Raw genomic sequence first — 13,672 nt, 5'->3', positions numbered from 1 at the left:
CTGTTAGAGAGAGTTTTAGTCAGAAAGAACACTTTGATTGCCTGCAGACAGAACAGATTGTGACCATTGTCCCCTCTCTTTGCAGCGTGGACGGTGAGGTGAAGCACTGCGTCATCAACAAGACCCCCTCAGGTTATGGCTTCGCCGAGCCGTACAACCTGTACGGCTCGTTAAAAGAACTCGTACTTCACTACCAGCACACGTCTTTGGTCCAGCACAATGACTCTCTGAATGTGACGCTAGCGTACCCTGTTTATGCCCAGCAGAGACGGTGAGGACCCGGATGTTTCCTAAACGGACAGAATAAAAGGCCTCATGGGAGATGGAGATAACATGTCATTGGACTCCGTGATTACGACGTGGCTCTGTTGCCTAATACAGACTTGAAATCCGAGGAAAAGACGCAATAAAGCCTGAAACATTTCAGTGACTTTGCTCGAGCAAGCGGCGAGTCTGAATGTAGATTTATTTCTCTTTTTTTGCTTTTTGTGGGAGCACAGAAATCAAGCGGAAACTGCTGAACTCTCCCCCAGCGGAGGACATTTGAGGCCTTTTCCTAATGGTGCTTGTTATTTTTCAAAGCTTTACCAGCCGGAAAGTCTAATCGCAGCAGATAAACTCTTCAAATGGAACTGAACCCACCGGCCACAAACTTTGTTGTTCCACTTTTGTTTTTTTCCTTTCACGTCATCTACGTGTGTACGTGTGTATGTGTGTACATGTGTGTGTGTGTTTCTGCACAGGTGTTTTTGTGTATGTGGCTGTGAGTGTGTATGCGTGTGTGTGATTGTGTGTGATTGTCCATGTGACCAAAACTCATAGAATCAGGAAACTGTGTGACGTCGGAGGCTGTGTAACACATTTGCTTGTGTTAACTGTTCAGTAGCAGACCATGAATCAGCTGATAAATGTAGCAAAATGGCACTTTTTAAACAAAGTTTAATTTTTTTTTTTTTTTTTTTGAAAAGACTCCTATGGACTTTTATCAGAAGCGCAGAGAGGACGAGATGTCTGCGTTCTGCCTTCTTAACTGTCGAGCTTAACGCTCAACAGAAGTGCAGAAGTAAACTTGATCTTTACTGTCGGCAGGTGAAACTATGAATGGACTTACCTATTTCATGTACATATGTGAAAATGTGCAAAGTCATGAATCAAAGTGCACCATACCAAAAAAAGATCAGTTCCTGTTTAGTTATCTTCTGATCTGCTATGCAATTCTTTCTCCATTATTTCTTCAGAATTGTGTTTTTATTCTGTTGCAACCCACAATATAAGCTTGTTTTATTGCTTGAAAAGTATCTTTTCCTGTGTAAATATCCAAGAGGATATTTTGTGTCAAAATGCCAAGATACAGTAAAAAACTGCTTATGATTTTTAAAAGAATAATAGTAACATACACTTTATTATAAATTACTTTAACAACTGGTATAAAGATGGAAAAGATGAGTATTTTATTAGTCTTTTTTTGCTTCAAACTAATGTTCTTCTCAGGCAGAGCCTTTTGAGTATTTGAGCTACTTCAGTCACAAGTACATTTTCTTAGAGAGCTAAGCCTACATGCAGTTCTTTGTTGAAACGGACAAAGAAAGTTCGAGCACTCAGAGAATGGGATGATGGGATTCGTATTGTACAACCCTTATCAACCCTCATCACCACGAAAAACAACAGTATAGATTTATTTTGTTATAAAATATATATGTTCCCACACAAGAATTATATAAAAGCAGACTGGTGTTTTCAACAGATGGATATTGTTATTAAAGATCAATATACATTGTCCACTTAGTATTTTTCTGTATCAGAAAATGACTGTGTTTACATGGGTGGATCAGCTCATTTCAGATAGTCTAATTTCATATTTCCAACATGCCAGAGGAACCTGTGACAGAAAAAAAAAAGTTTTCTTACCCCATCTCCTTATTTTAGCTTTTACAAGTCCATGATTCAAGTGATTGGTACGTGTGTAAACACAGTGGACTGGTAGTAAATAATATTAGCTTTTGAGTGTTTCAGGCCACCACAGCTACTTATTTGTCACCCTCATTAAGTCTAAACGATGTGAACGATGACGAATTAGATCACTCAGAAGACAAAACGTCTGCCATTAATAATATATATATTTTTTCTTTGCAATCATAGATCTACCTGTCATGAAATTATTTAGATGTGATTTTTTTTTTTTTCCACCCCCAAAATGTACTCATGGTCAACTCAGCTGTCAAGTTAAAGTAACAAATTAGTTGTAAAAAAAAAAAAAAAAACACCAAACTTAACCTTAATGTAACTTTTAATTATCGATCATCATTGACAAGTCAAATTTTCACTCTTAATTCTCACCACCACCATCTGTGAAAATGTGTGTGCGCGTGTGTGCATGTGTGCGCGTGTGTTTAAACAGCAGCAAATCTGCCACTCGTGTCGCTTTTCTGTCAAAAGAAATGTGGACAAAAAAGGAGGGACACATTTGATTATCGTCCCCTTTTGAGAGAAAACGCTGTGTAAAAATACGACCACGGAATAAGTTTTGTAGCATGAAAATCATTTAATTGTTTTTTTTTTTTTTAGTTAATTTCATTATTATTCTCAGCCCCACACGGCAGAACTGTAGTACAGCTTGAACAAGCTACTGTACACAAAGTGTAAAATGTGTTTTAGATGTTTTTCGACCAAATTACTCATCCAAGATTAAATTCTTAGCACATTGATATTAACTGTCATTTATTTTAGGTTTTATCGGTTCTATAAAGGCCGTTAACAGATGTCGCGGATACTAGATCTGTCATATCTGACATTTATTTTACTAGAAGAAGCCTGATTTTTATTTACCTCCCCAACAGCTGCTGGCATGAACTTTTTGTTTCCCCAATGTCAAAAATATTTTTTTATAGTTCTTGAACAACATGCACCATTATTTTCTTTGCCCCATTCTGGGTTGTATGATTATTTTAGGTGTCCTTTTTTTTATTTTTTATTTCAAGCTCATCTTTTTTGTGGGTGTCCCAGACATGTTGATTGGATTGAGATTTACCAGTGTTCCCCAGTTTTGCTTCAAATCTGTATTGGGCTTTGTTAAAAAGGAAATAAAACACTTCTTTTTAAAGAAACAATTCTTGTTTTAGTCTTATTATTAAAGAAAAATCTGATGTTGTTGCTCTATTTTTAACATAGCAGCATTAAAACCAGTGCTATTCTTCCAGCCTCTTAGATTTAGATCATAGAAGTTTGACTTGTATCAGCGTGCTGGAGTATCGCAAACACACAAACCAGTTTTTTGTGTGCAACGTTTTCATTTTTGAAAAGTACGCCGGACGTGACACAGCGGAAATTTTTTAACCAGATTCCGTCCAAACTATTGTTACAAGAAAACCTCATGTTGTGTCTTCAGCGGTGATGGAAAGTTATTCATGTACATTTGCACACAAACAACCCTAAGAATAGTTGTTAAAGTATTAGTTTATAGTATCAGATACATATATTTAACTCAACTACATTTATTTTACAGCTATCACACTTTGCATCATATTTTACAAGCATATTCTACTGTTCTGTATGTAAAATCTTACTCTACATTGTTATACATTAAACTGTTCATAATTACATAAACTAGTTCAAACTCCAGCAGCTACAAAGTTAAAATGCTGCTTACAACTCTAAACATACAAAACACCAATCTGCATTTCATGATTTTTGCTCTTTTATCATATATAATACTACTGTAAATAATAAGTTCATGCTTGAATGCACAACCTTTACATAAATATTAAATGCTTTATAGATTTGTACACTGTAGTTTTGCTAATCTTACTTAAGTAAAGGATCTGAATATTTCTTCCACCACAGTTCATCTGACTCATCTGACAACTATCCACTTGAGATACAAAGATTTTATAGTATTTTACAACATTATTTTATTATTTATACTCCCTAATTATGGCCCAAGAATGTCACGTAGCACACAAAATGAAAATATCTCACATTACATAAAAATTATAAAAACATATTACCTAGTATCAAACTTTTTTATATGTTCATCACTCAATTTGAATCATTACTACATTTTAAAATAAAACGGTCAAGGTCAATTAATGCTGTCAAACAATAACTAGTTCTTATCAAAGCAGAGTCTGCGACAGTCATTATCTTAGATTCCACAAATAGAAACAAGATAAAGCAGAGATTCAGTAGAGCAAGGATTCATTTTCATTCTTTACTTTAACTGTATTTATTTAATATGCAGTATTACTGTAAATATGACTTTACAGTAAATCCTACTTTCATACAAAACTGTACTGTATCAGTTTCACTGTTTCCTTTTATTCATGACATCAACCTTAAAATATTTCAGTCACTCAAGTTTAATTATCTAAAATACATTAAGCTAAAATGATATTGTAATACTAGACAGCAGTGTTTGAATTACACTGTTACACGCATTATCGACAGAAGATAAAATCAGGCGCACTTCCCAGACGAGCTGTGCACTTAAAATTTAAAATGATAGATACATTTCTTAGAAATTTGACTCAAAATTTTGCACTTCCGGGGGAACTTGGGTCTCTTAGGTAAGCTAAATCTCGTATCGCTTCACCACAATTAGAACATTGCTGGAAAGCAAACAGACTGAAACCACAATTAACACAACTGTAACACATTCAATACACTGCAACAACTTGACAGAGATACAACAATTGTATTTCCTTTTTCCATCTTCACACTATTAGCAGTTGTATTGCATTGCTGCTCAGCAGGGTGTTAAAATAAGCAGGAATGCTTGCAAACACATGTTGCATTGATTCGCTGAACGCTTACAGTAACACTTAGAATTGAAACTTGTGCTAATTACAGCTGAGGACTTAGCATGTGATTCAGTTTATTTGTTCTTTTTTTTATGTAAGGACAGCATTTTTCAGAGGACAGAGTTTGTGAAAACTGAGCCAAAGCATATGTAAAATACTATAAAAAACACTCCTTACACCTTATTGAAATGTGGTCTATCATAAATCTGTAATAAAGTAATAATAAAATAAAAGGTCACGTGTTCTAATAATGGTAGAACACGTGACCTTCAACTGTGAGTTCAACCTGGGCAGAAAAATTAAGTGGCTGCAGCAGAAGTCGCTACTTAACCTGAAGAAGATATTTTGTAGAGTTAACACACACACAAGTGCATACAAAAACTAACATTAAACTCCAGCTACTACATTATTCACAGGTGGATACGTCTCTGCATAACTTTCCACTGGTTACACGAAGCAATTCAAGTTGTGTAAATGTATAGAAGTGCTCAACATCACGAGTAAATCTGCTATAAACTTGTCTCCGGTAAAACATGACTTACAGTAGCATTTTTGTTTATGAGATATTATTTTTAGCTACTTCAGTGTAGCTGGGTGGTGTCGTTAATGACCTCAGCAGCTCCTATGACTGTGTTTAATGGACGTTATCCGTAGAGAATATTTCATGACACGAATTTGGAACGGCTCAGATTTCTTTAAGAACGAGATACATGGGGTCAAGATATTATAAAGCAAATATATATGAAAATAATACAATGCCGAGGCTTACATAAAGTACTGTTTGAAGTACTTGCAATGAAATACTGTTCTGTTTCTTGTTAGTTGTCTGCCAGCTTTAAGACAGTCGCCGTGCTAAGAATACACATTAGGGTAAATATAAGTTATTTTCCAAACTTTTGGCTGCTTTTTTTGTCTCTAGACCTTCACAAAGAGGAATTCATCCTCATGTAGGTCAGACGCATGGACTGTAATGTAGCCACACTGGTTACAGAGCTGTAAAGGATGAGGTTTAAAGATAAGGCAACGGGTTCAGACGGCTTATCTTAAAAAACCCTGATAGAGGGAGCAGAGGCTCTAGCGTTGCACAGCACTCTGTTAATATTTCACAGGCATATCTGAGGCATTGATGAGCAACTCTCAGAAAGAGATCTCAGGGGAGTAATTAGGGACCAAAGTCCGTCAATCACCACCCTACAAGGTATTAACGAGCTCGTCACAATTGGTGACATATATTTCATGCGTATTTCCACATTGGTGCTCAATCTACTGAATGATTTGTGTGTCATTCAGCCATCGTGGTGCAACTTTGTAGAAGTACGTGTCTAGTGGCAGGCAGTCACATTTTTACTATTTTGTGTATGTTAACAGTCATGGTGATATTATTCTATCAATAACAGAAGTCTATGTTTCAATCACGTTTCATATCACTCAGACACAAAACCGAAAAAGGTCCATTATCAGGTTTTTTTTTTAGATGAGATACAACCACAATTATGTGTATCCACTGAGAAGACTCGTTTTTTGGAACTTGACACGTTCAAGGAAGCAGGTTCTCTCAGTTATCTAGATTAACTTTAATGAGTAAAAACAGGAACCACCTAAAATCTGGATTGAAGAGCTAAGAGGCACATAAAGATAACTGAGGAAACCTGCTTCCTGGAACTCAGGCGAGTTACCTTTACATAAATACCGAAAGAATCGGACTTCCACTGAAGGCAGTTACAGAGAAAACAAACTGGGAATGTCAGTTTTGTCCTCAGCTAGACTGATGACCCCACTTAACTGTTCCAAAAATACATATAGGCCAGACAGACACTGCCTCCTCCAGCAGCTGAACATGTGGTTTACACTGGGAAGCCTCCAGGTGTGCCGCTGTATGAATATCTCACCCCTGAGAGAAACAGCCTGATTAGTCACACTGTGAACAACCTCAGCCTTTAAACTACAGGGACGTCTCAGATGAAATAAGACGACTTCGGTACCTAGTCACATGTTGCTGAGTGCAGCTGCCCTGCAGAAGTATGCACACTGCAAATACTCAGATTGTTAATCAATAATCAAAGTCATTATGCTGACTAAGCGGCTCTTGCCCGAGCAATATGTGGTGTCTGGAAGATATGAGGGCCTGTAGTCTATCTCGAATGCGATCATTTTAACAGATAACCGAGGTGACATCAGTTCCTTGAACTTGAGTAGATAGGTCAAAACTTCACATATACAGAGGCTCGCATAAGGAAAAGTGCATATGCATGTTTTAAAAGCTGAAATAAATGAATCTCAAGCCTATGGAGCCCAGGAGAGGCCGTGGAGACAAAAAATAACTAATTCAAGCTCTTGATTTAGTCATTTGTGCTCTCAAGTTAATAACTTGTGCTCTCAATTTAATATTTCGTGGTCTCAAGTTAATAATTTGTGGTCTCAATTGAATAATTTGTGGTCTCAAGTTAATAATTCGTGGTCTCAATTTAATTATTCTTGCTCTGGATTTAGTAAATCGTGCTCTCGATTTAATAATTTGTGTTTTGGATTGAACAGAATTCACTATCATGCCGTTCTCTCGTCCTGCGTACACCCTCATTATGGATCGCTTGGATTTAATAAGGTTTTATTTTGAAATTCGACTAAGATATGTGGATATACTTGGGGTTTTGGCTTGTCAGCGCAACACTGTCTTATCCCTGAGCTCCCTTAAATATATTGGACCGGATAGTGGACTTTTTCATCGTCAAAACCTTTCATGGTCCTGCAGATGTCATCAGGTTCATAAAAACTCAGCTTCAGGGTTCAGCAGGGTTTGCTAGCAAACATTTGGTTTGGTGTCCTCCATAAGAGGGGAACAGGCAGAATAGATAGAGCACTAATTAAGTCAACCGTGCGCACAAATTATTCAATCAAGAGCACAAATGTGTTTTTTTTTTTAATCGTTGCCCCTCCCAGCCTCCATACAAATATCAGATGATCAGATTTATGGATAATTTTTAGTATCTCAGAAGAGCCACAGCTCTGTACAAAACAACAAACTCACTCTGTTGTGTTAAAATTGTTGTTAAAATGCACACCTCTTATTCTAAGGGACACCATTAAAGACATTTAACTTACCGTAAAAATGTATGTTTTGCTTAAATCTGCATTAACTGTTTTTTTTGGCCACTTGTTTTCAGTGGAAACTAGTTGTGAACGCAACACTGATATATCATCACCTTTTAATTTGCTATGTTGAACTTGTTAGCAAACAGTTGCTTATTTTCATATCCAGCAGTTACGGAGCAACATTATCATTCATTTGGAGTCGTGTTTCTGTCCACCTGGTGAATGTAAGTCCCAATATTCACTCTCTTTAAGCTCTGTTTTTGGCCTCCACCAACTCCTGAGGGAAATATCTGGTTCTTTAGTTGCTAAATGCTCCACTTTGTTCACCAGCTAGTCTACAGCTAACTCTGTCTGTTTGCCATTTGGTGCTGGGCAGGTAGTGTACTGCGGCTTTTTAGAGCTTTTTCTCTGAAAACAGCTGCCTGCTGCGGCCAAGAGTGAACCAAAACAGTAAATTTGCAGCCAAACAACGAACTGATATTTGCTATAAAGCTCCGTAAAGCCGAGAGGAGCTGCAGAGTTGCTTCATCACTACAAGCGACGCCTCTTACATTAGACATCTTCATTTCATATGTTGTTACTACAGAAAATATTAATTATAGCTGCTTTAAACCCAAAAAGGTTAGAGTGCATGTAGAATGTTAATCTATAACAGTGGTTCTCAAAGTGGGGTCTGGGGACCTCCAGGGATCCTTGAGGGGGTTCCAAGGTGTCTGCAGCAAAAGGGGAATAATTTATTTTCACTATAATTCATCTATAAGTAACACAATGACAGAATGTATGACTATTTTGGTCGTGGGTTTCATGCACTTTCTGTAATAAAACATCTAAAAGCAATAATCTTATCAGATGAGGGTCCGTGGTCTCATTTGTTTCAGTTTATGGGTCCTTGATGTGCAAAAGTTTGAGAACCACTGATCTATGCTGCTGCCCTCTGACTATGTTCTCAGCTAATGTTAGGGACAATTATCTAATTGCTAATGTGTAATATGGGTCTCTCAATAATTAACGAGGGCTCCGCCTAGCTGCGATGACATCAGCTCTGATTAGTAAAAGTATGTGAATGGAAGTCAAAGTGCTGCTGTTTTAGTGCGGGCCACACCGTAAATTATGATTCCATTAAGGCTGAATATATCTATTTCACAACAAGCCTGTCATGTCACAACACAGACAGCAAGCTGCTGCTTCATAAACAAAGGCCTTAGATTTGACTTTATTTAACAGTAAGATATTAACAGGTCCGTCTAAGACAGTGGTGTTTTTATTATGGTTTTTCCCCTCACTTGTTCCGGCTTGTTCCCTCTTCAAAGCTGCGCCGAGGGCTATAAAGGAGTGAATTACGTCCAAATCCTTACTGTCTTTGATCTCTTATCCTCTTTAGTGTACTTGTCAGATGTTGGTAATAAAAATGGGAAGATGGGGGGTGAATTAACACAAGACATGATCTCAACAACAATCAAACATGGATTGTTACAGGTGTTCATGATAAGGTTTCACACACACTTTAACAATTTGACTTGTTACAGTAGAAAAAGCACTGAGGGTTACTAATAACATCAACAATGGCTCCGTTCTATACACATGTCCCAGTCAGGTTTTTATTCTACTGTGACATGGCAAAATGTCTTCTGTGAAAAGGCTGTTAATTAGGTCAGAAACTATATAAGTGTCATATATTAAATAATAAATAAAAATAAATTCAGGTTTGATTACATGTAACGACAGACACTGGCTGACGTGAGGTGTCCATGTTTGTTTAGTTTTCAGGCACTTCCTTATTATTAAGTGCCAAGTAAGATCATATTGGAGCTTATTATTATTATATTGCAGTTTCCGGGTCATAATTACAACTTGCAGGTTGATGTGAACACTATTTACAAGTCGAAAACATGTAATAATCTCTGTTATGACATGAATGGCATGAGGCACAACAGAAGTGCTTGAAGCTAACATGCTCACAAACATGTTCATTTGCTAATAACACTAAACGCAAAGTACAGCTGAGGCTGATGGGAGTGTCGTTAGTTTTGAAGGTGTCTGGTGACAAACTTAAATATTGGACAAATTGCAATTTTGCAAGTCTTTATCCTCTGGAGAACATAAAAGTCTGTGCCAAATTGTATGCCAATCAATTCAACAGTGGTTGAGATATTTCATTCAAAAGCAAAATGTCACTAGGACCAAAATTCACAAAATTTAATGTCAAATGATTGAAATAGTTCAGTCTGGATCAAAGCGGTCAATTGACCATGCTGTTAGAATCAAACTAAACAAAATCAGAATTAAATTAAACTAGAAATAACATTAAAAAAAAGTTATGCCATTTCAAAAAAAGTCAGTTGCATTACGTGATCACATTGTAAGAGGTGAACTATTCCACAGTGTTGGACTGAAGACAGCGAATTCAGTCTCTCTTCTGGCTCTGAGAACGTCAGATTGCCATATAGCTGACCTGAGAGACTATATGCTGCTGAACTGACATAAAAAAAAAAGAAATGTACTCAGGAGCGTCATCATGTAGAGCATGAGAGGTTAATAACCACAGGCGGAGGAAATGCTAGAGGCAAAGGTAGCAAAACCACAGTATAAAACTACTGCTTTACAAGTCTTGTATTCAAAAGCTTTCTTAAGTACCCCAGTCAGTGTTGTATGTATTATATATATACAGATATAGTATATCAGTGCCTGTAAAACAGTATTTACCCCTGTTGGACTTTCCAGTTTCTAGTAAAACCAACAGAGTGATGAATTTCTCTCGTGACCCATGTGAGCCAATTCGAGCCACCTCTCTCAGACTTTGAGCTCACGGTGATGGAAAGTCTCACCGTGTTGTAACCTTGCCCCACTGTCACAGATAAACTGACCTGAGAGGAATGAGAGTGCAACACTATTTTCTCCTCCAGCCACAAATGCACCTCGGAAGGCCAGAGCTACAAAGCTGCTGCGGTTTCTGCAGTTTCAAAGAGGAAATATGTGAAACGTGGAGGACGGCGCTGAAAGACAGATTGCTTCTCAGCTGACTATTAGCCTTCACTTTTCTCCTGTCCAATCGCTCATTGTCAGCGTTGGTATTTTACTGCACACGGCTTTGTGTGCCTTGTTACAAACCCATTCCCAACAACTTCATTCATTTCTCATTTGTTCTTTACTCTTCTTTAAGAACTGTGTTTACAGACTGCAATAGCTACTCTGTTTTATTTAATAGCCGCACCAGCAGGCTCTATGGTTGGCGATGGCGGTCGGTCCGCTACTTCGGTCCAGACTGAAATATCTCAACAACTATTTGATGGATTGCCATGAAATTTTGTACAGACGTTCTTGGTTCCCAGAGGACAAAGCTTGCTGACTTTGGTGATCCTCTGACTTTTCCTCCAGCGCCAACATTAGTTTAACATTTGTGGCTTTTAGTGAAATGTCTTCCCAACTATTCAACGTCCTAATGCAATGCAATGACATCCAATCATGTTCCCCAAAGGATGAATTGCAATCAGAGAGCCCTTAAAATACCCTCATGACATGTATAAGACATATAAAAATATATCATAAATCATAATTATGTGTGTCTGATATGGTTTTTCCACTCAAATGTTCAAATTCTGTGATAAAATGACTCCCTCTCCCTGATTTAAAAACTAAATCCAGAATCTATCAATACGCAAATATTTTTCATTTCATGCAAGATGTTTCCTGCTTCACCGTAGTCCGATTCTCAGCGTACGTGCGCTGGAGGCTTCAAGTTTCCACCGTTCCAAACTACTGGTGAAATACCTCCAAGAGCAGACATATTTTATCTTTTGTAAATGCTAAGAAATGCATTCATGCTTTTTGTGTCCTCACAGCTAGATCATTGTAATTCATTACAGTCGTGACTCAGCCAAGGAGCTGTAGCTCGTCTGCAGACGGTTCGTCTTCTAACAAAGACAAAGAGCGGCGAGCACATTACTCCAGCGTTGGCTTCTCTCCTTTTGGCTGCCAGTAGAGTTTAGAATCCAATATAAAATGTTGGTTATTACTTATCAGGCTCTACAAGGTGAAGCCCCCGCGAGTATATCTCTGAATTGTTGTGTCCTTAATTAAAATCTCTCTGATTTATTACTAGTTCAACTGAAAACTTCTCAAAACTTACTTATATCCCCACTCTTTTTAAAACTGATGCTTGCTGGTTTATAAAAAATATGTAAATATAACTTGTGTTTTGAAAATTGTGTTCAAATTCAGATTTAATGCAAGTGCAGAGAAACTTTCCAATGTGAAAACAGCCTTCTAGCGTCTGCACATGCATCACTCTGCACAGTGAATTACAGTGAACAGTGATTAGCATGTTAGCATTGTCACTGTGAGCACGCTGAAGCACGGCCTCACAGCACAGTACCAACCGGAATAATATGCTAAAACAGGACCGCTAACTACAGTACAGCTAAGTAACAGGGAATGTAGTGAAAACTCTCCGGTAGATAAAACCTGTCACCTCTTAAAAAAGCAACAGCACTTATCAAAAAACGGACTCCTCGCTGGAATGACAGCTGATCACATCTATGTTTAGCTATCACAACACAGATGAGGATTTATAAACATTTGAAATGTCAAAGGCCACGCAGGAGCTGACCTCTGGGTTCGAATGCCCGGGGATTCATTGTGATGCTAATCCTGTTTTATCCAGTCGGACCCTAAAATAAACCCAGCGCTCTGAAGAATGAGCCGTAATCCCTGTCACCGAGCTCCTGTTCTGTTCTGAGCCGGGATGTTATGTCACAGTTGGAGCTGCGGAGCTAAAACCATCATCGAATGAGGGAGAAGGAGAGTGAGCAGGTACAACACTGGTTTTTTTTACAGTTATCATAAAGGGATTTGCAGAGTTGATTTGAAATGGGTTGTTTTTTTTCTTACACAACAAATAAACAAAACAAATGCATGTAAACCAACAGGTGCTGGACTGCACGCAAATCCTCCTTTAACTGTGTTTGCAATTTGAATTTCACCATTTTGACAAGATTAATATTTCTTATGTGAGTGCAGTAAATATAAAGCTATAGCCAGAAGCTGGTTAGCATAGCTTAGCATAAAGACTGCAAAGAAATGGAAACAGCTGGCCTTCCTCTGTCAAGTGGAAACAAATATTTGCATACTAGCATGAAGTTCACTTACTAACATACAAGCCTATTACACAGACACAATAAACGGAAATGAGGGTGGTGTCTATTTTGTTATCGAAGTCTTGGCAAGAATGCAAATATTTCTCGAACTGTCAAACTATTCCTTTAAACCTGCATTACATATCATCATCATCATCATCATAGATCAACAGCTGCTTATTTTCCACATCCAGCAGTTACGGAGCAACATTATCATTCATTTGGAGTCGCGTTTCTGTCCACCTGCTGAATTTAAGTCCAATATTCACTCTCTTTCACTTCTGTTTTTGCTCTCTACCAACTCCTGAGGGAAATATCTGCCTCTTCTGCAGAGTTTATCACTACGAGCATGGCTGCAACTAACTATTATTATAAATCGTTTTATCAGAAAATACAGTTAAAGTGCCTGTTATAATTGCGCTAAAGGTCAAGGTGACATCTTCAAATGCCTTGCTGTGTCAGGTCAACAGTCTAAAATCCAAAGATATTCAGTTTATTATCATATATGACACAGTAAAGATTCAAACTCTCAGATTTAAGAAGCTGCAACCACTGAATATTGGGCATTTTTGCTTAAAATATTACTAAAACCAAACAGATTAATTTCTGTTGATCGATTAATTGACTTCATGTCATACATTAAAATACATTAAA

General features: G+C 37.6%; 1 protein-coding gene across 4 annotated transcripts in view; it reads left to right on the top strand.

Moving 5' to 3' along the window:
• Nucleotides 1-3,107, top strand: part of pik3r1 (phosphoinositide-3-kinase, regulatory subunit 1 (alpha)) — a 31,162-nt gene extending 28,055 nt beyond the window's left edge. For all 4 annotated transcript variants that reach the window (XM_067575071.1, XM_067575070.1, XM_067575072.1 and 1 more), the window contains one exon: nucleotides 86-3,107. In XM_067575071.1, the coding sequence (XP_067431172.1) occupies nucleotides 86-275 (190 nt within the window). In that variant the 3' untranslated portion in view covers nucleotides 276-3,107. The remainder of the gene's footprint in view (nucleotides 1-85) is intronic.
• Nucleotides 3,108-13,672: the final 10,565 nt, after the last annotated feature.

The sequence above is a fragment of the Thunnus thynnus genome, chromosome 19, assembly GCF_963924715.1.
Source record: "Thunnus thynnus chromosome 19, fThuThy2.1, whole genome shotgun sequence".
Lineage (NCBI taxonomy): Eukaryota > Metazoa > Chordata > Actinopteri > Scombriformes > Scombridae > Thunnus > Thunnus thynnus.
Note: the sequence above shows the minus strand (reverse complement) of the source record. Positions and strands in the feature narration are given on the sequence as shown.